The sequence below is a fragment of the Cotesia glomerata genome, linkage group LG1, assembly GCF_020080835.1.
Source record: "Cotesia glomerata isolate CgM1 linkage group LG1, MPM_Cglom_v2.3, whole genome shotgun sequence".
NCBI lineage: Eukaryota > Metazoa > Arthropoda > Insecta > Hymenoptera > Braconidae > Cotesia > Cotesia glomerata.
The window spans coordinates 28,098,341-28,125,369 of record NC_058158.1 but is presented as its reverse complement, the minus strand read 5'-3'; the positions used below and the strand labels follow the sequence as shown (position 1 = coordinate 28,125,369).

General features: G+C 27.1%; 2 protein-coding genes across 3 annotated transcripts in view; both read left to right on the top strand.

Annotated features, from left to right (window-relative positions):
• Positions 1-858: 858 nt before the first annotated feature.
• LOC123274680 (mucin-5AC-like) lies at positions 859-4,418 on the top strand. Its single transcript, XM_044742445.1, has 3 exons — positions 859-1,321; positions 1,443-2,516; positions 4,413-4,418. The coding sequence occupies exons 1-3, from the start codon at positions 1,142-1,144 to the stop codon at positions 4,416-4,418; spliced, it is 1,260 nt and encodes a 419-aa protein (XP_044598380.1). The 5' UTR covers positions 859-1,141.
• Positions 4,419-11,057: 6,639 nt separating this feature from the next.
• Positions 11,058-27,029, top strand: part of LOC123271586 (neural cell adhesion molecule 2-like) — a 449,338-nt gene continuing 433,366 nt past the window's right edge. The window contains exons 1-2 of one of the 2 annotated variants that reach the window (XM_044737967.1): positions 11,058-11,883; positions 12,114-12,351. In XM_044737967.1, coding sequence (XP_044593902.1) covers positions 12,267-12,351 — 85 coding nt within the window. In that variant the 5' untranslated portion in view covers positions 11,058-11,883; positions 12,114-12,266. The remainder of the gene's footprint in view (positions 11,884-12,113; positions 12,352-27,029) is intronic. The other variant, XM_044737959.1, reaches the window with a different exon arrangement.

The window sequence follows — 27,029 nt, the reverse complement described above, 5'->3', positions numbered from 1 at the left end:
AAGATAAGGTTGCTCGCTCACAAACAAAGTAAACACGATAAAAAGAAATAAATCGCAATTTACAGATATTAAAGTGAAAACGGAACCTTAATGTTTCAATCAAATCATTTTATAATTCATTGCTAAGCACGGAGTCTCTTTAAGTAATTATGTGAAATTTTGAGTAACTGATACTTCTAAAAAGCAAAAGCTTTTCATAACTCGAAAAATGAATCTATAACTGCATGTAAAATAGTATATTAAGATATCAACTGCGTATTTAATGAAGTATAGTTCTGTTAGAAAGTTTTGTTTTTTTATCTCATACACTACGAGAAAAAATTTCTTTTGAAAAAAAAAGGGTATTGTTGTGACAACAAATTTCAAAGAACTTTTTTTCAACAAGAAAGTTACTGTGAGAAAAATTTTTTTTTCTCTAGCTAACAAATAAAATTGTTGAAAATTTTTAACAAATTAATTTCTCATTACAACATTGCTCATTTTTTTCGAAAGAAAAATTTTTTTTTCATCATTCCGAGGCCGATAGTTCGATTTTCTTCTTTTTTCTTGCATGAAGAAAGTTACTCATTTCAGACTGCTCACAATTAGTGACAGCTTCAATTACTGTATTTTTTTGTTTTATTTTTCCTCCTGTGACATTAATGTCAACACGATTATATATGCGGCAATAAAATTATAATTTAATTATATGTGTAGTTTAAAATAATAAAATTCGTTGACTTATATAAAAAGAATAATTAAATAAAATATAATAAAAATAATAAATGAAATAATATAATGAAAAATGAAAATTATTTATATAAGTTTCAAGTTTTTTGTGATTTTTACGAGAATTTAATTAAAAATATCACTAAATAAACAAACTGGTGTACAAAAAAAATAAATAATGAGTTCATCGGAGTGTTCGTCTGAAGAATCCGAAGCTGAAGAAGTGCGACGAAATATTGCTGCGGAAGCTGCTGACATTATCCAAAATTTAGCACCCTCAAAATCTGTGCAACGCTACAGAAATTGCTATGATCAATTTATCAGTTGAAAGGCTTCAAATCGTATTAATTTAATCAATGAAGATGTTTTATTCGTACATTTTAAAGATTTATTTAAAACGTTGGAACCCCCGACAATTTGGAGTCGCTGGTCGATGCTAAAAACCATGATTAGTATTAATCATAGCATCGAGATTAAAAATTACAATAGATTGAAGACATTAATTAAAAATAATGCTAAAGGTCATCGTCAGAAGAAGGCAAAAGTATTCTCATGGAATGAGATAAAGAAGTTCATCGATGAGGCACCGGATGATGGTTATTCGATTGAAAAAGTAAGTAACAATTATGACATACTAATTTTTGTGCCTAAAATCGTCATTTATGTACATATTTATTTATTTATTTATAACAAGATAGGTTTATTTACATGTATTTATAAAAACTTCATTCCAGGTTGTTGCGATTTTTGGCATTGCTGGAGCAATGAGAGGTGGAGAATTTCCTGAATTACGAGTACAAGACGTTGAAGATACCGGCAGTCAGCTGATTGTTACCATCTTGAAGACAAAAACAGACTATCCTCGCACTTTTGTAATTGGCCCGGAATACCGCAATAAAATTTTGCAGTACAAAGCTCTACGACCTAAGAACTCCAATACGGATAGGTTTTTATTACACTTTCAGAAGGGTCGATGTGTACGTCAAGTCATCGGTAAAAATATATTCGGACAAGTCCCTAAAAAAATTGCTACATATTTGAATTTACCCGAACCCGAGAAATATACCGGTCACAGTTTTCGGCGTACGTCAACAACGTTGTTGGCTGATTCTGGAGTTTCAATGACGACAATCAAGCAACACGGAGGTTGGAGATCAGATGCGGTAGCCAGTGGATATATTGAAAATTCGATCCGGAACAAAAAAAAAATTTATGATCAAATTATGAATATTAGTCAATCTTCGGCTACAGTGACACATACATTAACTTCGACAATTCAAACAACACCAAACTTGCAATTGACAGCTCATCCAATGACAGAAGCTCCTAAAATTTATTCAACACCTATAACATCATCAGCTGTTACAAATACAGTTACATCGTCATCAACAGCTTATACTCCAAAGACAATTGCATCACCCATTACACATAAAATTACATCAACAACAACAGCTCACACAACAACAACAACAACAACAACAACAACAACAACAACAACAACATCATCTACTTATCCAATAAATTCAACAGTTTTATATAATACATCCAGAGCATCATCAGAAGATATATCATCACCACTTGAAATGGATCATGATTTGGTAATGGACTATTTCAATGATGATTTCTCAGCTCCAATCGAGGAAAAAAAGACTGAGCACTCAAAATCCTCTTCAAAACCTGTCCGACCGAATACTCACTCTCCCAATAGTGGACTGCTTGATGCGAAGCGGAGGAAAAAAATTTTTCTGAAGAATGATGACATCCAAAATATTTTAAAAAGTATTCCGGAAAATGCAAATATGAAAATTGTAAATTTGAATTTCATTTTCACTATCATGAAGACAAAGAAAATTAATTACTATTTGATGGCATTAAATTCAATTTTATTTACTGTTTTGATAATTAAGTTCTACTAATTATTGTATCAATTATAATATTCAATGTTTCAAACGTTCAATATACATCCTATTCTCTTTACTAATAAGTATTATTATTTGAAGTATAATTATGTGAATCGTTTAAAATGTTCATATTACTATTGAAAATTTTTAACTTTTTTTGTTTTGTCTGGAAGGTTGATTTTTATGTTTTTTTAAATTTATTTTAAAAATTAAAAAAATTGTTTTTTTATGACTGGGGGGGGGGCCCACCCCCAACCCCCCGCCGGGGCTTCGCCCCTGGGCCCCATCGAGACTCTATCCCTGCATCTCAATATTAATTTAAGATTTACTTCAGTAAGTATGTTATATATAAAAAATTGAACTTTATGTGAATTTATATATTTATTTTAACCTCATTTGTCTTTATTTATTTTGTAGAATTATTATTGAACTTTTGGTCCTGATATGATGAAAAATAGTATACGTGCCACGGGAGGATAGTAGAACATTTTCAACCCCCGCTTTTGTCACCGCGGGTTGAAATGTCCTACTTTCCTCCCTAGGCACGTAATGTACTATTTCACACGGAAAAAAAAATTTCGTTCTGGGAATGAAATTGTAGAGTTACCATAACTATACACAGTTTAGTGTTTGTTATGGAGTTACAGTAACAAAATTTTATTTAGTTTTGATGACTCAATGTTGTTGAGCTCTCAAAGCTCAACGGGATTGTTCTGAGAGACAAACGGTATAGTTAGGACGGCTTTACGTTGCGCAGTAGTGGCGTGCGCTGACATATTTCATAACCTTCTAAAATGACAAACATAATTATTTTGTTACTCATTCATATTATTAAAAATATATGAGGACAATTAAGTTTCTAGTTTATTTATTTAAGGAAATGGGTATTTTTTTTTTTTTTTATCAAATTGAATTTCGTTAGAACGGTTTTGTGTTTATGGTTTTTCAAAATTAATTTACAGTGACTGTTAATTTAATTTATTAGTATAATATATTGTGATTGTGATCATTTTTTTTTGTAATATAAGTTCTATTATTATTTTATTTCTATTATAATACACTGATAGAAGAATTTATTTGTATTAAATAATATTTGTTAATAGTTAACAAATCATTTATCAGAGGCCACTTTTTAGTATTAAACAAATATTTCTTAGTATTTAAAATTATCTGTTTGTATTTAATAAATCTGATATTCATTTATTAAATATTAATACCTAAATATTTTTAAATACTAAGAAATATTTGTTAAGGACTAAAAAATGGTTTCTAATAAATGATTTGTTAAATATTAATAAATATTTTTAACTATAAACAAATCCTTCTATCAGTGTACTATTCTTAGTTGTCATATACAATTATTATTGGCAATATAAATTCGTTCTGCTGCATTAATTTATAAAATTTATTCATTTCTTTATTAATTTATCAATATTAAATCGTTATAGATTTGTTAAAATTTATCATAGTCTTAGAATGATCCTGTAGAGTTGTGAGAGGTAAATAACGTTGGGCTCTCAGAGCTCAGCGACGTAGAGTTATAGGAGCCAAACGGTATTGTTACCATAAGAAAGCGTTAACCTACTGGAACTTTTTACAACTAACTATCTACTGTAGAGTTCCTGTAGCTAATTTTTTTTCTCCGTGCAGTGTACGATGGATAATTTTTTTCTAAAGGAAAAAAAACCATCAAGGTAAGCTTAAATTATGTAAATCAATCTTATAGAAACTAAGATATAAAATGACGAATGCTTATTGATTATTCAATAGTTAGAGCAAATTACTTATGATTTAATGTCTTAGGTCTGATCACCATTTTCGAGACGTCAATTCTGTAGTATGATAATCACTGCACTTGTAAACTTTAGGTACGCTTTCAACTCAGACGTTTATCTTACGACATTAAATAAGTCCAAGAGACTTTTATGTTTTCATACTCTAATTTTACAACTTTTTTCGCATTAAGCGTTAGAGTGAAAAAATTTTATCGCCATTTTTGATGTTCAGATGGATGCGCTTAAGAATTTTATTCTTGTAACTCTTCATCAATGATCATTCAATTTTTTAGAGTGAGAAAATTTAATAGAGATCGTGCATTAAAAGCTTTACAATAATCGCCATTAAATTTTTCAATTTCAATGCCATTTTCGAAATGGTTTACTTATTTATCAACAATATTTCTTGACGTACTTTCCTGAAATAGAATAATATTGACAGAATAAGTAATAATAAAAGTTCCATAATAATTTGAAATGACATTTTTTTTGTAACAAAAAAATTTAAAAACTCTCAAATGAAGTAAAGTTACTGCAATACTTTGAAAGTATTTGTAACTAGTTCAAATATAAGTTTTTATTGAATTTGAGGGTTTCAAAATTTGCGGAACCTCATGCAAATATTCAATAAAAAAGTTAATAACAAACATATTTTATAAATGATGAGTTACGTTATTTTATTTGAATTGACAAAACTTTGTTTCAAAATTATTTATATTTTTACTGAGCACTACTATTAAGAAATATTGGTTGTAACAGAATTTTGAATGTAGGCGATGGATTATATGTCTAGCAATTGTATCACTACAACTTCAGTTTAATGTTCATGTCGGATTCACACAAGGATGAGTATAGTGAATGTCGCCACAAGCCTCAGGTGAAACAGCGGCAACCATACAGATTCTTAGCTGAGTGCACGTCACCCTTGAAGCGACTTTTGTGAAATAACGACCATTAGATTTACCACTTTCTGAGCTTGTAAGATACATCGCTTTATACAGAACTATCTTGGAGTCAAATTATGGTCTGTATCGTATAAAAATTTTAATCGTTTACTTTAAAAAACTTATATTTTTATAATTTTTCACTGGATTTTTATAGAACCATAATACAAGCCCGGGAAAAAATTTTGTGATATGCTCTTATATAATTTCATTATATGACCATATATGTCCTGATATGAGAATTGGCCATATCAGGACATATTGATACATCTTGATCTAAATAATTTTTATATCTGGCCACACGGAAAAAAAAATATTGCTACTGGAGCCATCTACTAGAGAGCTACTCGTAGAGCGCTACGACAGCAAAACGTTTTCCTACAGTAGCAATACTGTATGGCTCGGGGAGGAATACTTTAGTTAGCTAGAATCGCTAACTACATTTTTCAACGGTGCCGTCTAACATAACCACATACACACGTACCAATATCTATTAACTGAATAACAATATTTATAAATAATGATTTCAATACATAATAATATTTATAAATAATAATTTCAAAAATTGTATTTATTAATTAATGAATTTAAAATTATTTATTTAATTTTGATTGAATAAAAAAAATTAAATTAAATGACATAAAAAAAGGTCAATAAAAAATTTTGATAATTACACGGAAAGAAAAATATGGGAACTATTCCCATAATTTCATGGGAACAGTTCCCAGGCAATTATAGAAACTGTTCCCATAAATTATGGGAACTGTTCCCATAACTATAGAAAATTTCCTATAACGATGGGAATGGTTCCCATAATGATATAGGAATGGTTTTTATAATTATAGGAATGATTCCTATACAACTATAGGAACCGTTCCCATAATATTATGGGAAATATTCCCATAATGATATAGTAATGGTTCCTATATCATTATGGGAACTATTCCCATAATGGTATAAGAAGGATTCCTAGAATATTATAGGAATTATTCCTATACCATTATAGAAATCATTCTTAAAATAAAATAAAGATAAAATCTTCGTGCGGAGTGAGTTCGAAATGATTCCTATAATATATACACGGAAAAAAAAATTGGGGCTGCCACATGATACATTCCTGTGGCAGCCATATGATTTTCATGTGACAACAACATAATTTTCATGTAATAGGCAATAATAGTTAAAAAAACAATGATAATTAAATAATAATAATAATAATAATAATAATAATCTATATTATTAAGAGAATAAGAAAAATTTTGTGGTCAGTGTATTTATATGATAAAATGGGCTTTTGCTTGGAGTTGTGCCTTTTCAAGGTTTCATATCATTCTAACCAGTAGTCAATTTATTATAATAAGGATTTTGGCTGCATTCGAAAATGCTCTGTGCCTAGATACATAATGAAGAAATGACCTTGTATCTGGTAAACTATTGACATTTTTAAAAATATAAGCTTATCCCGATATTATACTCATCAAGAGCTTTCATTTGAATACCCACATGTATTTTGATATATTTTTCATATATACATGTATATAATATATATAAATATATAAAATATATGAAAAATTGATGTGGGTACTCAAATGAAAGCTCTCGATAAATGTAATGTCGGGATGAGCTTATATCTTTAAAAATGTCAATAATTCACAAGATACAAGGTCATTTCTTAATTATTGATATTTTTTAAAATTTTTCTAAATTTTTTTCTAAATTTCACTAAGAAAATCGATTTCATCATGTGACTATCCGGGAGGCAAAATTGTTCTTATTCTCTTAATAATATAAATTATTATTATTATTTAATTATTTTTATTCTATTGACTATTATTGCCTGCCACATGAAAATCATGTTGCTGTCACATGGACGTCATGTATCTTCCACAGGAATGTATTATGCGGCAATCCCAATTTTTTTTTTTTTTGTAGAATTTAAACCTATAGATTGTAGGAACCATTCCTATACTATTAGGGGGATGGTTCCCATAAATTATGGAAACCATTCCTATAATAGTATAGGAATGGTTCCTATAATAGTATAGGAATGATTCCTATAGCATTATGGGAACCATTCCCATAATATTATAGGAATAGTTCCCATAATATCATGGGATTAGTTCCCATAATAATATAGGAATAATTTCTATAATAGTATAGGAATTATTTCTATAGCATTATGGGAACCATTTCCATAATGTTATAGGAATAGTTCCCATAATTTTCTTTCCGTGTATCATAATAAATTATAATTTAAATAAAAACATGGTTTCATATTATTTATCACTAATAAATATAATTGAAATTTAATTTAGCAGATATTTAATAATTTTTAGAATTTTTTTAACAAATAAATTATGGTAAAAAAAATAAAAAAAAAATTGACATGTAGAAATTTTAAAAAATCATAAATGCAATTTTTTAAAAATAATTTTTCAGAAAAAATTTATTTGTTAAATAAAATTAAAAAATTATCAAGTGACAGTTAACTTTAACGTCATTAAATAAAATTATAATCAGAAGTTTGACTTTATTCCTAATGAAGTTCATCTTTATTTTTAATGTTAGATTTAGTATAAAGAATGTTTTTCATATTTTTAGTTATCAAATAAATAATCATAATTATTCTATAATAAAACTAATTATTTTGAATTGTCAATTTCAGGGCTTACAAGAGCGATATGTTTGTCACTAATACATTAAACCCCAAGTCCGAGTGAAATGGGCGGAATATATCTCTACTCAGCGATCCAAATCATTAGCAAGTCCAAGGCCACTTATTTGGGTGACGTCACTTTAAATCAGGGGTGCCTTATTAACGAGACTAAATTATCTAGACTGTACATGCGCATCAAATTAATTCGAATTGGCATTCCTACGTAGGTCAATTATATTTGTTAGATTTTGTAATCTTATTTATTGTTTATTGTATGACCCATTAGTAATAAGACTAATTAGTCATATATGATACCGCTATAGTGGTAAGTGACCAAAATTAAACAATTTGGGATGAAAGCATATTGTATTACCATATGATTTATAAAAATTGGAATAGGAAACAGCTCTTATTCTTACGTTGAAATAGTAACACAGATTTCATAGAAATTTTATACGTTTTTTCTAGTAAATTTTACAAGGAATATTGTTGTGAATTTAAAATTCGTTTTACCAAAAGAAATATTTTAATCTAAATAAATACTGATTTATAATAAGTTCATCAAAAATTTCTGAGAAAACTGTGTGTATAGTTTGAAACGGTAAAAAATCTCTGTATAGTTCAGATTGATAATACTTGCTACACGTAGTAAATTTTGTAATTCTGTAATTAAGAAATAGAGTGATCTATAAATCAAATTTCAATCGCATAAACTACAAATAAGGTAGATAGACGAGATTGAATCAAACTTACACGCGAATTATTAATAAATTATATACTGCAAATTATATAATTTAAAAGTTTACATTTTTCATAACACAGTGTTGAAAAAAATTGAACTTTTTAGACGTTTTGAAAGTATATGCTGTAAAAAATTTCTTAGATTCGGAGAGGTGTAAATAACTTAATGAAAAAATTTTTATTTCGGGCGGTGTAAAAATTACGCCAAGCTCGCTATTAAATATAGATGATATAAGTAACAGTATTTAAACCGTTGAATATCTTGCCATTGTCTAAAAAAAATTTTTTTCGGAAGTCAATGTAATTATGAGTAATAGTATATTACATACCTAGGCCAGTAAAATAAGAAAAGTGTCAGATCACATGTAATTGTTGGCTGAGGCGAAGCTGATGTTGACAAAAATGTGGTCTGAGGCTTTACTTTTTATTGGCTAAGGTGTGTACACTATTTTTCTGCTCAACGTAGCCGGAATGTGGCAACTTCGTTTAGAGTAGCGGCCAGAGGGCAGAAAAAAAAATTTATTCAAATTTTTAATTTCTTCATGTTTCTAGATATGTAAACATCAATTAACATATCGTACTAAACAAAAATTGATTTAGTAGTTGATTGAACTGAAGACTTATGTCACATAAGCTCCTTAAAAGAATAAAAAAAAAAAAAAATGATCGTTATTGACTCGGAATAGTGTTAAGAATTAGATAACACTGTGTAAAAATACACGAACAATATTTTCAGACCTCAAAAATTTCACATCGACATTTTCAAACTCATACGGCCTAAAAAGTCCTCGAGGCTTCTTTTTACACTGAAATTTATGACAGTGTCCATATTCCTTTAAATAATCAGTCATATGGGTGATTCTCTGTAAGGACGTCTTAAATCTGTACAAAATTGTCCGACCAAATTATTTTTGATTTTATTAGAAAAAAAATTAACAAGAGCTACAAAACTATTAGCTTAATGATAATAAATAAACAGCCAAATTAATTTTTGTTTTTTCGATATTTGTGTGTCTTTGCCATATAACATGACAGGGGACTGTTTGCCAGGGGACTGTTTTTTTTTTTTATTAAATTGAGAAAAATCAAGCAAACTATTTCAATGCATTCAACTTTTCAAGTTCTCAATGAATGTTTACATTAATTAGAATAATATTAAGACTTATAGATCCAATTTTATAGATAAATTATAAATAAAAATAGTTGCCAGGGGACTGAGTTTTGAAGTGGCCCAGACACATATTTCCAGCACAAACGGTGCTTTGACTCTAAATAAAATGGCGATAAAGCGCTAACAGCCCTATGGTTATTAACTTAAGGCTAGTTAGATCCTTATAAACCTTACAAAAGGTAAAATAACACACTGGATTTTTTTTTGGCTTTGAACTTCTGGCAGGGGACTGTTCTTAAAATGCCTGGGACAAACTTTGGTTTAATGAATTTAATGAAACAAATTAATTTTCGGTACTTTTTATTGAAGAAGATTGTTAGTTAACTAATTAAGTTCATAAACATTATGGACCAAATTATATATTATGAACGAATAACTTAAAATTTAATCTTAAAGTTTTAATTTTGGGAATGGGACAGCCCAGGGGACAGTTATTTCGGTGGTTTACGAATTTATAGCAAAAAAACCAAAATTTATTTCATTTCAGTTTTCAATGCTCCAAATATAAATGTTTTTTTACTTTCGTAACAAATTTTTTTTAATAACAAAATAACACTTTTCCAATAAAAAAATGCCTGGGACAGCGAAAAACATTCTTACAGAGAATCACCCATATATGTTCCCTCCATTTAAAACGCCAATTGGAACTTTATTAAAATTCGTATCAAGTTAAGTAATCATCTATTTATAATTGAAATAAACAAAGTCAAAATATTACGCTGATAATTTGAATTTGAAATCGTCTGCTGCACGTTAACTTTGAAGGATGTTTAAGTCTATCATAGCTACGTATTTCATGTACTTATCATGAACTTTAGTTTATCTAACTGAAAGTTAAGATCCGTCATAGATGTATCACGTGAAAGTTAAAATAAAGTATCATATTTATGAATACAAACAACTGAATTTTGTTTTTATCTCAAAACACTATAAAGTTTTATTTAACTATTTTCTTCGATTTGATTTTTATCTAATATCAACATGTCTATTCGAAAGATTATTTAAAATGAGTTTACACAACAGAAAACATAAAAAAATTATAAATATTTGAATGCTGTATTTACGAAGGTAACCGTTTTTAGGGGATAAATTATTTTAATGTATAAGTTTATACAAGTTAGGTAAACGTCATCTATTCTGCCTGAACCAACTCTTCATGTCCTTTATAACACCCTGTCGGTAGTCACCCTCAGTAGAACACCCACTTTAACTCCCTTTGCCAACCCCCTATGTACCAAAGAGGGTTGCAGAGTGCGCGTTAGTCGCTGCGTCGTTTTTACGTTTCTCCTCAGTGTACCGTTCGCCGTCGGTCGAAATCCACGTGTGTTATGTAACACTCCCGGAATCGTAACTGTCATCGAACTATTTCATAAATTTTATTTCCAACAAGCAAAAATATATTACAGAAAAATGTATTTATTTATTAATTATTGATAACATACTTAGTGGCGTGCAAAAAATTTATTTTATGATAAAATCATTGTAAAAAATTTTTAAATTATTTTCCACGTGTCTTGTACTCAAGCAACTTGTTTGTACTAAAAGTGATAATTAAAAAAAAAAAAAAATTCAGTTATCAAGTGATATTTCTTCGACGGAAAAAAAATAATTATGCCGAATAATTATTGATATTATTATTGTTATTAAATAATGATGTGATTATGTATTAAAACAAAAATGAAAGGGCAATTTATGGTTAATTTGAAATTGTAATGGGCTACTGTGAACGGAAAAAAAATAATCAACAATTACCATAATTTTTGGAGTTAATTGGTCGAGGAAAAAAAAATAGCGTGCTGTAAAAAATTCAAATACTTAAATGCTTTTATTTTCACACAGAAAATAAAAATAAAAAAATGTTTGTGGTGAAACTAATTTTTTTAGTGACGGTAATTTTTTTTTTAAAATAACGAAGCCCAAGTAAAGTGACATCGATTGTTATACAACGACGACGGATGCTTTGAATGCTGTAAATGTATGAAGCAAGGTAGTGTTTAAGTGGTGTACAGTTTAAAAGCTGAAGGGATCATCTGCTGTTTAATTGATGAAAGCAAATTATTGTGCTTTTATTAAAGTTTTCAGTATAATATTAAAAAAGATTCTATTTAAAATAAAATTTCATTTAATACTTCATAAAATTCATCAGTGTCGTTATTTTTTTTATTTTTTTTTTTTTTAATTAGATTATTAATTTATGAAAGCTTAAAACTTTTTTAGCTTAATTAAAAATAAACTTGTGCTACGCTGAAAAAGATATAGAAAATGATTAACTAGTTTGTTCTAATTAAAAAAATTATTGTTATTATCAATTAGACAATTGTAAGTTAAAATTGCAAGACTGAAAATAAGTTATACAATTAACACTCCAATATGTGGAATGTTGTATTATTTTTGGGATTAGTTAAACTTTTTGGTTTTACATCCGGAAGCATTTCTTCAAAAACTGAAAAGAGTGGTAAGTTTTTATTATATTTTTTTATCGGGTTAATTAACTGGGCGAAAAATAATTATAAAATAAAATGCAAGGCTATTTAATTTTTACGCATTAATAAGTGTGTTACATGAGTAGAGTAGAAAAAAATGGTAAAAGCTATCGGAGGAAATTCGAATCGAATGTTCTGGAGAAACAGGTGCCTCCGAAAAAATGACAATCTGCTGCAAGGACGAAACCCCTATGGACCCTATAGCCCGTAAATGTGTAGGTTATCGACATAAAAATTCGCAATCTTATTCGCAACGTGTTACGATATTCGGTCCTTATTGGGTCTTTTCGATAGAGACCGAGTAGATGATGGAAAAATTTATAAAAAACCAATATATATATATTTGTCTTAGTGTATAAAATTCTTCATATATAACGTAAATATACTGCTCGTGTCATTAACGACTAATAAAAATGACATTTATTGTTCTACGAAATCCTGATCAAGCTTCAGTCCATTGATTCGGTGCAGTATAAGTCATTCATGCTTACACGGGCAGACGTATATGATATATACATGCATGATGAATGGAAAAAATTTATACAGCCATAACATTTTGATTCTTACGCAAAGTATTATTTTTTGTCCAGTTTTATCGGGACATCTAATAATAAAAAATTTTTATCAGACATCAATAGATATTTTCGGTTAGGTCATCCAAGTAATAAAACCCAAAGAAATAAAAAAGTAATTTTTATTATTTGCAATAAATCTGTCATCGGCAATACAGCGTTAATTTATTTGAAATTTATAATTGTGTAGAAAATCATAAAACGGCATTTTTCACAATGTACAATTTTTGATATTACGGAAATCAACGAAATTATGATTCAGACTTTTATAAAACTGACTATAAGAAATTTTCGGAGAGTTATTATTTTTTCATACAATCTTATGACATTAAGATTTAAAGAAACCAAATTTTTTTTCTAATTTTTTAGAATAATGAAAAATTTTTTATTTTCCTAAATAGTGCAATACAGAGTCATAATATATTTTTGAACATTTTAAAAGCTTTGAAAGATATTTGTTTTACGAAGTTTTTTGGCTACTCCATTTTGTTTTCTCTTTCTATCTTAATATATATCTTATAGGATATACAGCAATAATATAACTTAAATAATAATAAAAACTTACATATTATTGCATGATATATTGCAACATGAATAAAAATGTACATTATAATAATAAATTAGGAATCATATCAAGTAGAATATATCTTAATTATATTTAATAAACACATATGTATTATTGCGTTGTCATTTATGGTCACATATTCATCATGTGCTGATCGATACGTACAGCCATATGTAGTTTTTAAAATTTGTTACTGAATAAATAATGTTTTCTTAATGTAAAATAGTATCAAAAAAATTCAGTTAATAATTAAGGATGTGATTTAATTTTTAACGAAAATTTTATTTTCATTAACACGGAGCATACAAAACTCGAACGAACAGACGAATCATATGCAAGTGTGTTATTAAGTTTTGTATTATCGTACACGAATTGTTAAAATTTTATCATTCATTGTGCATAAAGTCAAACGAGTTTCAACTTATTAAATAAACTGGTATAACAATCTCTGTTAGACTCTAAAGTTTTTTTTATTTCATCAAACCGTAGTCTTCAATCTTGAATATCAAGTTAATAGCAACGTTTATACGTCAAGAATAATAGCATATCTTGCATTAATAACTGTGGAACAATTACTTTTGACAATTCTAGCTCCTTTGAAAGGCTCGTTTTAACAGAGCACTTAAATTTAGAAGATCTAAGTACAGAGTTAAAGTTAAGTGAAGGCTGAATTTCCCCTATAATTTCACAAATCTCAAAATTTATAGATAGGAATGATCAAAAATTGACTTAAAGTAGTCTTAACAGACTTAAAAAAAAAAAAAAAAATTTTTTTTTCACGGCTTAAAAATAACAATAATAAATTTTGAAGCTTCAGAATATTTTTCCGTTTAGAATGCAATAAGATATTCAATAACAAAATTCACAATTTTCTTGCTTACTTCTCTTCTGACGCATGTAAAACTCTCTGACTACCCAAATATTCCCCGTTATATTAAACGATTTTCTTGATAGAATTGAGAACAAAAATTAGTGGAGTATAAAATAATATTTTTTTGATAAATTAACAAGAAAAGTAGCATTTTATCATTTTGATGTCGAGATGTAATAATTTGAACACTTTATTTTTATTTTGATATGGTATGTCCATGGTAAATAATGATTTGACAATAGTAAATGCTCTACCTACATAATATACCACAATTTTTGTTGTATTTAAATTAATCAAATATCCGTTTGGGTACATTTCAAACTATCTTTCAATTTTTATTTTTATCGAGATGGAAAAGTTATCTTTAAAAAAATGCAAATTAATAAAATTTGATTTGAAGTATTGATTTTATACTATGTTCTGCAAGTAAATAAATAATCCAAAAAGAGGATTGTGTTTTTTTTTATTTTTTTAACCACGGTTATTAGATATCAAATATACCACGCAGTAAAAGCAATTAGATTTTTTTTTTCGTCTTAAAGTTTTAATTCAAGCCTGTTATTCATAATCTGACGATAAAATCAACTGTAATAGGTTTTTATACTATAATCAACGATAAAATAAAAAAGTAGATTATGAAGTGAGTAGGTCAATGGAAGTCATTATTTTATTTAACTTCAGTCGGACTAAATAGTGTAATTTTTTCAATTTTTCATGCTTATGAAAGTCACAGACAATACAGCAACACATCTATTGGACATATACTCACGAATAAAAATTTTTATACCAAATATGGCTATAGCCCGTGCAAAAAAAAATCTGATTCGAAATAAATTTAAGATTGAAATTCATATTTTGACATAAATACGAATTAGTTTTGAGATCAATCCAAATTTGAAATTGATTTGTAAATAGAAATTAGCACGCCTGTAGAACTTTTGATCCTGCTTCAGAACTTTATTAAAGACTTTAAAATATTTTATACATAAAATTCATCCTTAATATTTTTAAATCTCCATTATAATTATGAAGCAAGATCGAAACTTGAACAGGCATGCTAATTTATAACTACAAATTAATTTCAAATTTAGATTGATCTCAAAATTAATTCATATTTATGTCGAAAATCGAAACGGTCATTGAAAATTCATAAAGTTCACAAAGTTTCATTTTCAGAAACTATTAATTATTTAAAATTTAATTAAAATAAATAAAGAATTCATTATAAAGTGAGCGAATTAAAGCTTACTGACTTATGACCGCAAACTGTTGGCGCTAAAGATATACCTTCATGACATTGGCAATATAAAATGATATGACTGTAAAAAAATGTTATCTCATAATATTTGTTGATAGATGAAAAACGGTGGGTAAGTTTAATATTTACTGTGGAAAAGTAGCCATCCACAATCTCATGTGAGAGTGATGGATGATAACGGCAGAGTACACTTGTTTCTGATCGATTACGTTTCGTCACGGTTATATTAAATGTATATTTATATATATAAAAATTTAAACGCATGCATTAGCAACATCACGTATATTTGCATTATGTATTACGAAAGATAAATTTAATCTAATGTGTAGAAACATATGTTCCTAATTATTTATTTTTTTATGAATAATTAAGTTATTTCTTTATACAAATTAGGGGTAAAAAAAAGGTTTAAGGTTCAAGGACGTAATTATAAGTTAGGATAAATTTAACTATTAAGATTGTAAAGATAAGACACCAAGTATAAATCAAATATATTTGTATTCGATTATTTAATTTTTTGGAAAGATCAGATTTTATAATGCACATTGTTAATTTTCTATTAAATGTTGAAAAGTAAGATAAATCCAAATATTTACGTCTTATAATTTACATAATTTAGAGAATAAAGAAAATGTTGCCTCCGGCGTATTTGTATAATAAATTGTTTATCTTTAGTTTTCCTTTAGTTAAAAATTTAATATTACCCGAAATGATTTGACTATACACATCGGAGATAGTTAAAATCATCATGATTGCAATCATAAAAAAAATAAACAGGAAGTTTAAAAAACCAAACTTTTTCGATTTTAGAGAATACAATAACATTCTAAAGTTTGACATAAGAGTGAGTATTGAAAAAAGTATATCTATATTATTAAGAGAATAACAAAAATTTTGTCTCCAGGACAGTCATATGATAAAATCGGTTTTTTTTAGTGAAATTTAGTGTCATTGCAAAGATCTTCGCTTTAATTTCCGCCTTTTCAAGGTTTCATATCATTTTCATCGATATTCAATTTATCATGATAAGTATTTAGGCTGCATTCGAAAATGCTCCACTTCTAGACACATAATTAAGAAATGACCTTTTATCTTGTTAACTATTGACATTTTTAAAGATATAAGCTCATCCCGACATTACACTCATCGAGACCTTTCATTTGAGTACCCACATCAATTATTTATATATTTCATATATTTATATATATTATATATATGTATATATCAAAAATGCATGTGGGTACTCAAATGAAAGCTCTTGGTGAGTGTGACATCAGGATGAGCTTATATATTAAAAAATGTCAATAATTAAGAATTGACATTGCTATCTTGTCAACTATTGACATTTTTAAAGATATAAGCTCACCCAGACATTACACTCATCGAGACTTTTCATTTGAGTACCCACATCAATTATTTCATATATTTCATATATTTATATATATTATATATATGTATATATCAAAAATGCATGTGGGTACTCAAATGAAAGCTCTTGGTGAGTGTGACATCAGGATGAGCTTATATATTAAAAAATGTCAATAATTAAGAATTGACATTGCTATCTTGTCAACTATTGACATTTTTAAAGATATAAGCTCACCCAGACATTACACTCATCGAGACCTTTCATTTGAGTACCCACATCAATTATTTCATATATTTATGTATATTATATATAAATATATAAAATATATGCTTATATCTTCAAAAACGTGTATGCTTATATTTTCAAAAACGTCAATATTTAAGAAGGTACAGTGCAATTTAACAAAAGTCATTATTTAATACAGCGAAATTTTTGTTTATTTATAATTCACAAGTCACGGTAGTAACATAGTGACTAATCATATTACTAGCTGTGATGGTAATAATTTACCATCATGATTGTAGAATTTACAATCAACATGATTTTAGCGGTTAATATATATTATGATTAAGTTTACCATCTATAAGTTACCAGCCAGATGGTAATAATTATTATTATCCAGATGGTAAATGTAACTATCTGGATGGTTCAGTTAAAAATTTGGATAGTTCTTACAATCATTCATACTAAGAAGTCTGTTTTTACAATACTCGGATAGTTGTATTTACCATTAAATTCTCTCCGTGTAGATTTGAGAAATAAAAAATTTGGATGAAAATTCGCAAGTTGTCTATCTAAAATTGTTTTTTTCCAAATTAAAAAAAAACTTTTTTTAAACAACACAGTTACTGTGAGAAAAAATTTTGATTTTTTCAGCTAAGAAATAAAATTGTTGAAAATTCCGATAAATTAATTTTCTTTTCATAAAAATGCCCATTTCTTTTAGAAGAAAATTTTTTTCTTAGTGTAATTTGGATGTCAAATCTTTAGAGAAGTTATAAATAGATTAGAATTGTTAAATAAAATTTGTTTATTTATTTTTATATCTACGTGAATGTCATTATGCATCAAACATTAATATATACGATTAAAAAAATAATAAAATTTCGTTTATGCGATATAATCTTTATTATAAAATGGGTTTGTTTGAAATAATTAAGAAAATAAAGACAATTTTGTGACGAGCATATGTTTACTTCAAAAAAAATTTTTACATATTTTTTGGCGGTGATCAATTTTTCATATTGTGTTTTTGGACCAGTTTTGATTGGTTTATAAATTTATTCCATCACATTTTCGATTAAATTATTGGTGATTGATCTTCTCATAGTATTATTATATTTTTTTTTTATTTGTTCCAAAAGTAGGGTAAGGCGGGGCTAGTTGATCGTCGGGGCAAGTTGTGCAATCGAAATATCTCGAAAACTAAGCAACTTACAACAAAAGTGTAAATGGTGAAAAGAAAGGGTTACGAGAGGAGAACACATCGCGCGAAAGTCAACTGCCGTCCGATATTAAGACTAACTGACAAAACGTTTTCTTTTTTTTTTTGCGTAAAAAAAAACAGGTCTTTAGAATTTTTCTCCTACACTCGCTTAAAAATGCTATTTCGTGATCACGAAAGTATTTAAAGATGACAATGTTTGCCCTTTCGATTATATATGATTGTTTATTTTTAATTCTTATCATTTTTTTATAACCTACACTGAGAGACAATTTTATTCACAGTGAATAAAAACGCGTATTTGGATTTTTTTTATTTTAGTACTACTTGTCAGTAAATATTAATTACATATAAATATAATTTTTTATGTAGTGAATAAAATTTTATTAGTATTTAATGAAATTTTATTAGATACTAACATGTGTTTATTAAAACCACCGCCAGTCTCGCTTTAACGGCAGCCATCTTTAATCCTAAAGTCAAGGCGTAAAATTCGGAGTTATTGTTTATTAATAGTGAATAAAAATTAAAATAATTATTAAACAGTGAAGAGTATCTATTAAACAATGGATGTTTTGTTAAAAGAAAGGGATTTAGATGCATTGTGGCCAATTTTTCAACGCAAATAAAAATAAAAATTTCTTTAAGTAATTCAATGTATATATGTGTATATTTATAACCTGCTTGTGGTTAGCCTTATTTGATTTTTACTTTTAATGTCATCACAAGTGCGAATGGTACATTGTTATATCATGTAGTGATTTTCAATAAAAGAAAAGTTAGTTAAATTCTAATTATTTTTTTATAAATATTCATAACACTGAAGTTAGCCGTCAGCTGTAAATTTTAAAAATTTTTTTAACAAAAATCAATCACAATAAAAAAATGCTTCTAAAAATTTTCACTTGTAATTTTTATTAATTTTCACATGTGGAACTTTCTGATCATATTTTTTTATAATAATTTAATTGCTATAAAATAAAAAAAAAAAATTTTTTTTAATTTATCTGTCAACTTCAGTGTCATAAATATTTACCTTTAAAAATTAAAAAAAAAGTTCTATGTATTTTCATTATAAAATTCAATTTCCTGATTTACATATTTTAATTTGAAACTATGGATAATCGTCAATAGTTTAACATTTATTATAAAATTTGTTGACAACCATTTATTAACAAAACAAAACTGATTATGACGTTTTTATCTTATTATTCATTGACTACTAAAAAACTAAGTTATTTTGTGTATAAATAAAAACGTATTATACACTAATAAACGCGTATTAAATACTAATAAACGTTTATTAAATATTAATAAATACGTATTAAATACTAATAAAATCTCAAAACTGGTCCAAATAAAAATTTTATTTGTATTTAATAAATTTCTTATTTGCGCATGAGCCAAATATGTGTTTTACTAAATACAAATAAGCGTTTATTAGTATTTAATAAAACTGTCTCTCAGTGTAGCTTTTATTTTTTTGCCTCAATTGGGGCTAGTTGAGCAAGGCGCTGACTGCGTGTTAAACCAGCCCTACTAGATTTTCAATATTAAAAAATAAAATTTTTCTTCACGAAATTAATAATTATCAATTGATTTATATATGTGATGATTTAATATATTGTGTAAAAATTGAAATAACTCATATTGATATTATATTAATAAATATATATCATAATTATAATTAATATTGTTATGTTTATAATTATTATTATAATCATAATTATACGTATGTAGAATTATAATAAATTAAATATTTGCTTGTTAATTACAATTTTATTTTGTTTTCATATCATTCTATACAGTCATTTCGTCTATTTTAGCCATTGCACAACTAGCCTCATACCCATGCTCAACTAGCCTCACTAGTGGGGCACGTTGAGCAATTTGGAGCGCTCGCGTATTTCCGGGAATAACTTGAAAATTCGGACTCGGATCGTTTTTGTGTCGCTAGACCTTTTGAAGAAGACTAAATTACGAACCTAACAGTATATGACTTGATTAAATCCGATACATCGTCTTAAAGTTATGGAAGGTCGAACCAAAAAGTGATCAACTAGCCCCGCCCTACCCTACTCAAGCCAAAGCTGTTTATTCATATTTCGTAATTATCCACATTCACGTAGTGACTGTAGAGGTTGATAGTTATAATTAATCAACTAAAAATTTCTGTACTAGATTTCCAATTCTAATGAAATGAATTATTATAAAAATTGTCAGGTTAGTGAGAAATTTTAAATAATTTCTTATATTAGAACTGATAAAGTCGCGTGATTGAGTTACGCATTGAGGGGTGCTTATAACAAACCACTGGGTCTTTTTGTCTCGAAAATCAAGTCACCGGAACAACTTTCCCCCAGTGCTTCTAGCTGTGGTCTCCTCTACATTATAATTTAAAATGTAATGTGTAATGTTTAAATCAACAAAATGATCTAAATTACAGATTAATTAGATATCATCAAAAAAATCTGATTTTAGATTTTTGAGGGTGTCTGCAACGAGTATACAATAAAGTACACAATGAAAGTTTATAAATTATTTATCTGTAAAAATTATCACTCGACTTGTAATTAATTATATTTTATCATGATTATAGTAGTGATGAATAGTAGACAGTGTGAGATTAATTCATTTTTCATAATTTTACTGATAAAATTTATTATTTTTGAGACAAATTTATTAAAATTAATGATGAACTTAAAGCACCAAAATTTAACGACTGTATGAACAACTGAACAACTCATTCAGTCTATAAAGTAAGGATTAAAATAAAGTAGGGCGTCCATAATTTGTGCTTTTACATTAGTTGCCGTAATATATTCACAGGGAACGATACAGATAACTTGCTACGATAAAAAACAATATTGTCGTCCTGTAAGTGATTCAATGGATCGCTATTACAACAAAATTGGATCGTTGTTATACCGACTTCATTGGTAGCGATACGATGTACGGCGACAAAGTTGTGCTGACATTTACTTAACATTTGATTAGCTTATTTTTTGTAATCTGTCCAATTCTGAGACACAAATTTTCACAAATTGAACCTTTACTCGTCGATCCATTTACGAAAGAAAAAAAAAACTAATTGATTAAAGGAAAATATTTTTGATCCTAGAAAATTATTTTATAGAGAAATTTTTATCTTGATTTAAGAATTTCTCGTCTTGAAACTCGTTTTTCAGCTTAAGAAATTCCGCAAATTCGATCGAGAGTATATTGTTGTTCTGAGATATAATCAGATTCCTCATTAAAAAATACAATTCCCAACTAAGAATAGTTTCGTTTTCCTTCAATAATTTTATCCATTAATAAAAAAATTTTTTAATATTGAGTCTTATAAATTGCCTATAAATAATTCATTAATGTTAGATGATTTGATAAATATTTGGTAACTGTTAATAAATATTTATTTAGACTATTGGATAAAAAGTAAGTTTAAAAATTTTATTATCGTAAACAAGACACATTCAATTAAAAAAAAATTTTAACTATTAATAAATTTATTAAAATTTATTGAGTATCACAATCATTTATTCATATACATATAATAAATGAATAAATTGTTTGAAAAAGAATTTTTTCATTAAAAATACCGAAAAATAATTTGAAAAAAAAAAAAACAAATATTTGAACCCATTCTGAAACTTATTTTTTATGATACAGAGAAATAACTGAAAAATAAGTATTTTTGGTATTTTAGAAACAATTCGGTAATATCTTGTATCAATGTAACCGCGTATTTTAATCCAGATGAGAAATTCTTGAGTAAAATATAAGTTATCTTGAATGAAAATAGAAAAGTGCTTTATTGAACTCGTAAAATTCTTGAATGAATAACTTTTTCACTTTATCCTTAAGTTGAATTTTTAAGATTTAAAAGTAAATTTATAAAATTAATTAACTGAATATCTCAAAAAGAAAGAAATTTAGAAGACAATATTTTATTGAATTAGGTAATTTTTTCTTCAGTGTATATATGGTTGGATTTCACCATTGACGTATGAATCATGAATATTCTTAGAAGCAATGCACTCATAATTAAATTCAATAGTTTAAATCATTAGTAAATAGTTAATACTCGGGTTAATTACCATAATATTAATAAACATCAAACATCGCAATTATTTCGAGGCATGAGTATATAACATATATTTGCTAAAGTGTTTACTCGTCAAACAATTTCTTCGATAATGGGTAGCTTGAATGGTTAGTTGAAACGAGGAAACTCTGTATTAGCATACATTAGAACTTGAGTTAGAGTTGAGGCATAGTAAGCTCGTAACAACTGAACGAAGCTCTCGAGTGAAGTCTAAAACTTGTGTGGGACGACGGACTCGAGCTTTCAACGATGGAGCTAAAACGAGGCTAGCTGGGTGGCTAGTATAGCTGGTTGGTTAGCTCGAGGTCGACTACTGGTCCCTCGGAAGTTGAAACACGTTCTCTGGACGTGAAGAGGTCCTCGAACTCACTTCGTTGAATTCGCCACCAAATCATCGTGCCAACATCTACAGCTCTTTGTTCCTCATTTCCGCCAGAAATTTTTTTTTACATCTCTGCATGAAGTTCACATCACCCATTTTTTCACATTACTTCTCTTTAATAATTATTTTTATTTACACATCATTAAGAATATTAAATATTACATTTATAAACCTACTGTGTAAATTAATTGCAAGAGTTTTTAAGTGTTTCATCACTGACATCATCATCACAGTGTCGCTAAAAATTAATTATTTACACATTCATCAGAATTATAATGATAAAAGTGACAGTAATTTATGAAAAAGTTTAGAAAATCCAGAAGTGACGACTCATAATATTTAATTATAAAATAATAATAAAATCAAAAATATGACAAAAAAATAGGAAACAGTTGTAATAGGACGATAATGCACAGGTGCCTTCAAAAAAAATTTTAATTAATTATTAGATTTTTTCGGAAAATTTTATTCTAAATAAAATTAAACGCTTCTACAAATTTTACTTGTAAATAGGAAAGTTTATAAATTGGTCTAAGTTAAAAGTTTTTTTCGGATATACATTAAAAAAAAATGAATTATTTTGCTTGTACGCAAACAAAAGAAGTCGTAATGTGTACAACGATAAAGCGAATACCGCATGGAATAATAAAGTATCAATTATTTTTAGTGTTCACTGATCTGATAAAATTGTTTGTTTGATTGAATCGTTGATTCGTTGTACTTGATACTCTTGAGTATCGCATTTTTTTCGAGCCGTTGATGAGCGGTATTTTAATATTAACTGCATTCATGTACACTGGCAGACAAATTTATTAAGTGTTTATAAATTCATTTATTAAATATAACGAATTAATTTTTAATTTTTAATAAATATTTTTGTGGATACAAATTTCAGTTATACTTTCCCGTGTAAAAAAAAAGTTCCGGAAACATTCCTCAGAAAAGTTCCGATTATGAGACGATCCGGAACTTTTGCGGAACTTCTCCGGAACTCTTTAGAAACAGTATCAAAAAAATTTTCACTTATAAACTTTTGAGTAACTAAAAATTTGAAATTCCTAAAATTTTTAAGAAAATTTTGCGGAACTTTTGCGGAACTTTTTTGGAACTCTTTGGAAACGACGTTAAAAAAGTTTACTTACAAACTTTTGAGTAACCAAAAATTTATAATTCTTAAAATTTTTAAGGAACTTCTTCGGAAATTTTCCGGAACTTTTGCAGAACTCTTTAGAAACAGTATTAAAAAAATTTACTTACAAACTTTCAAGTAATCAAAAATTTGAAATTCTTAAAATTTTTTAGGTACTTCTCCGGAACTTTTGCAGAACTTTTTCGGAACTCTTTAGAAACAACATTTAAAAAGTTTACTTACAAATTTTTGAGTAACCAAAAATTAAAATTCTTAAAATTTTTGAGGAACTTCTCCGGAACTTTTGCGGAACTTTTACTGAACTCTTTGGAACAGTATTAAAAAAATTTAGTTACAAATTTTTAAGTAACCAAAAATTTGAAATTCTTAAAATTTTTTAGGAACTTCTTTGTAACTTTTGCGGAACTCTGTAGAAACAGTATTAAAAAAGTTCCAAAAAACATTTAAAAAAAGTTCCGGAAAGATTCTTGAAAAGTTCCAGATAAGTTCCTAATAAATTTTAAGAATTTTGAATTTTTAGTTACTCAAAAATTTGTAAGTAAACTTTTTTAATGTTGTTTTTACAGAGTTTCGAAAAAGTTCCGTAAAAGTTCTGCAAAAGTTCCGGAGAAGTTCCTCAAAAATTTTAAGAATTTCAAATTTTTAGTTACTCAAAAGTTTGTAAGTGAAATTTTTTTTAATACTGTTTCTAAAGAGTTCCGGAGAAATTCCGCAAAAGTTCCGGATCGTCTCATAATCGGATCTTTTCTGAGGAATGTTTCCGGAACTTTTTTTTTTTATACGGGATTATAATGAAAATATAATACTTTAATAAGTTTTAATGCAAAAAAAAATTCGTGATTTATCGTAACCATTATTTTATTATTCAATTTACACCCTTTATTTTTTAAAAATGAAAATATTTATCTGTCTGATTTAATGGAATTCTATAAATTATTAGTTATGCGGTTATAAAAAGTATCAAAAAAAATTTTTACACTGATTTTTTATTCAATGGTTTAAACAAAAATTTATTATCACTTGAAAATTATTTAATAGCCATCAATAAATATTTTTAAACTTTATTAACAAATATTTATTGACTATTCATAAATGGCATTTCACAAGTGATTTATTAACTGTTAATAAATTTTTATTAAATCATATAATATTAAATTATTATTCATTAACAGATCTTAAAGCTCATTAAATGTTAACTAATCTTTTTACCAGTATAGAATTACTGATGATTGAGTCAATAGATTTTCCACTTGAAATTCTAAGCAACCATTACTATTTGATCGGCTGATTTATAATTCTCATATAATGAAACTGTTATTAATGAAAACATAGCAAGTACGACGAGTTTTTAGTGTAAATATTCATATTAAGCTTATGTATGCAATATATATTTGCTGTAAAAGTCCGATAAATAACATAGACTTAAATAAGAAATAATAGAGGTTTTATGTTGTTATTGCAGAAAGTACACTGGCGAAAAAATTTATTCTATCTTCAAATTAAAATATTAAAAAATAAAAAAGATCAATATTATTCATTTTGTTATCAGTTATTTTGTTATAAAACCAATTAAGAGTCCAATCCGCAGTGTTAAGTTGATTTAGTATAATAGTATTTGAAATTATCAATATCACAATTCATTATTATTTATTTTTTATTGTGTGGAATAAATTTAAATCTGTTTTTAAAATTTGTATATAAACGAATCATTTAATTTTAGGGGTGTGAGAATAGTTAAATTGAATCGAATCGAATATCCAAATGGTTTGAAATAATTAAATTTTTGAGTATTGACGCATTCCTATTTATTTTATCACTTTTATCAGTTATTAAATTCATATTCGGCTTTTCTGAAGTTTATAACGTATTTATTCATAACTAATATATAATCTGTTAACATGTAGTCTCAATAAATTCAACTGAAATTGTGAATATCCGATGAAAGGCAATAGAATTTTTCGGCTATAAATCAATTGTTATGATTTTCAATTCAAGTAATTAAACTGTCTCAGGCATTGCTGATGCATGTTCTGCATTAATGTATAACAAGCTCACTTGTAAATACACGCCTTATAACTAGCCATACAAGTATTGATTTAATGTAATTTGGAAAGTATTAAATGTATTTCATGTTGCCTCAGAGCTTTCCGTTCTTGTATACAATCTCAGACGCTCTCACGAATGGTATCTGCTTTCGTACTATTAAAATACCTGTTTTTTTTTTTTTTCAAGGTTCATTTTAATTGAACGAGTCTGGTGATACTAATACGTGTTAGTAGTTCTTACTAAAGGCAACTACTTTATTCTAGGATGTAATTTAAACTTTTGTGACTGCTATATTCTTATTTCATACACTGGGAACTGATAAAATTTTAAATATTCCAGTTCTAAGAACTTTTTAGTTAACATAAATATTAGTTAAAATTTATTATTAAAAAAGTTTGGAAATTATAACTTGCATACACACAGTAACAAACATTGTATCAATGTATTATCAACTATTAATAATATTCTTTTTTTTTTTAAACTCAAATTACTTATGGAAACTTTAAAATCTACTAATGTTTTTTCAATTAATTTATTACATTGGTTAGTATTTCTTTAATTAGTCTTATTGCATGCCTCATAAAGCGAACGTGTTTGTTAGTACTCTACTCTCAACACGTCAAGGTTAAGCAATTTTAATCGAATTTACATTTGTTGAACCTTTTATATAAATAAATAAATGAATAAGTTATGGGTGAAAAAATTTTCTGACAATCATCTTGAAAATTTTTATTTACGTTATTCACCTCACTTTTATTGAATGTAATCAGTTAATTATATTATTTAAACTTTTGATTGTTTTCACTGATGCTATTAGCCATCATTCGAATATTGTTAAAATATCTGTTTATATTCTTATATATATTTTTATCTTCCCGCTAAGATAAT

Coding starts and splice junctions, on each gene's coding strand:
- LOC123274680 (XM_044742445.1), top strand. CDS start 1,142: ATGCTAAAAACCATGATTAGTATTAATCATAGCATCGAGATTAAAAAT. Junction 1,322..1,442: donor ATGGTTATTCGATTGAAAAA/GTAAGTAACAAT, acceptor ACTTCATTCCAG/GTTGTTGCGATTTTTGGCAT.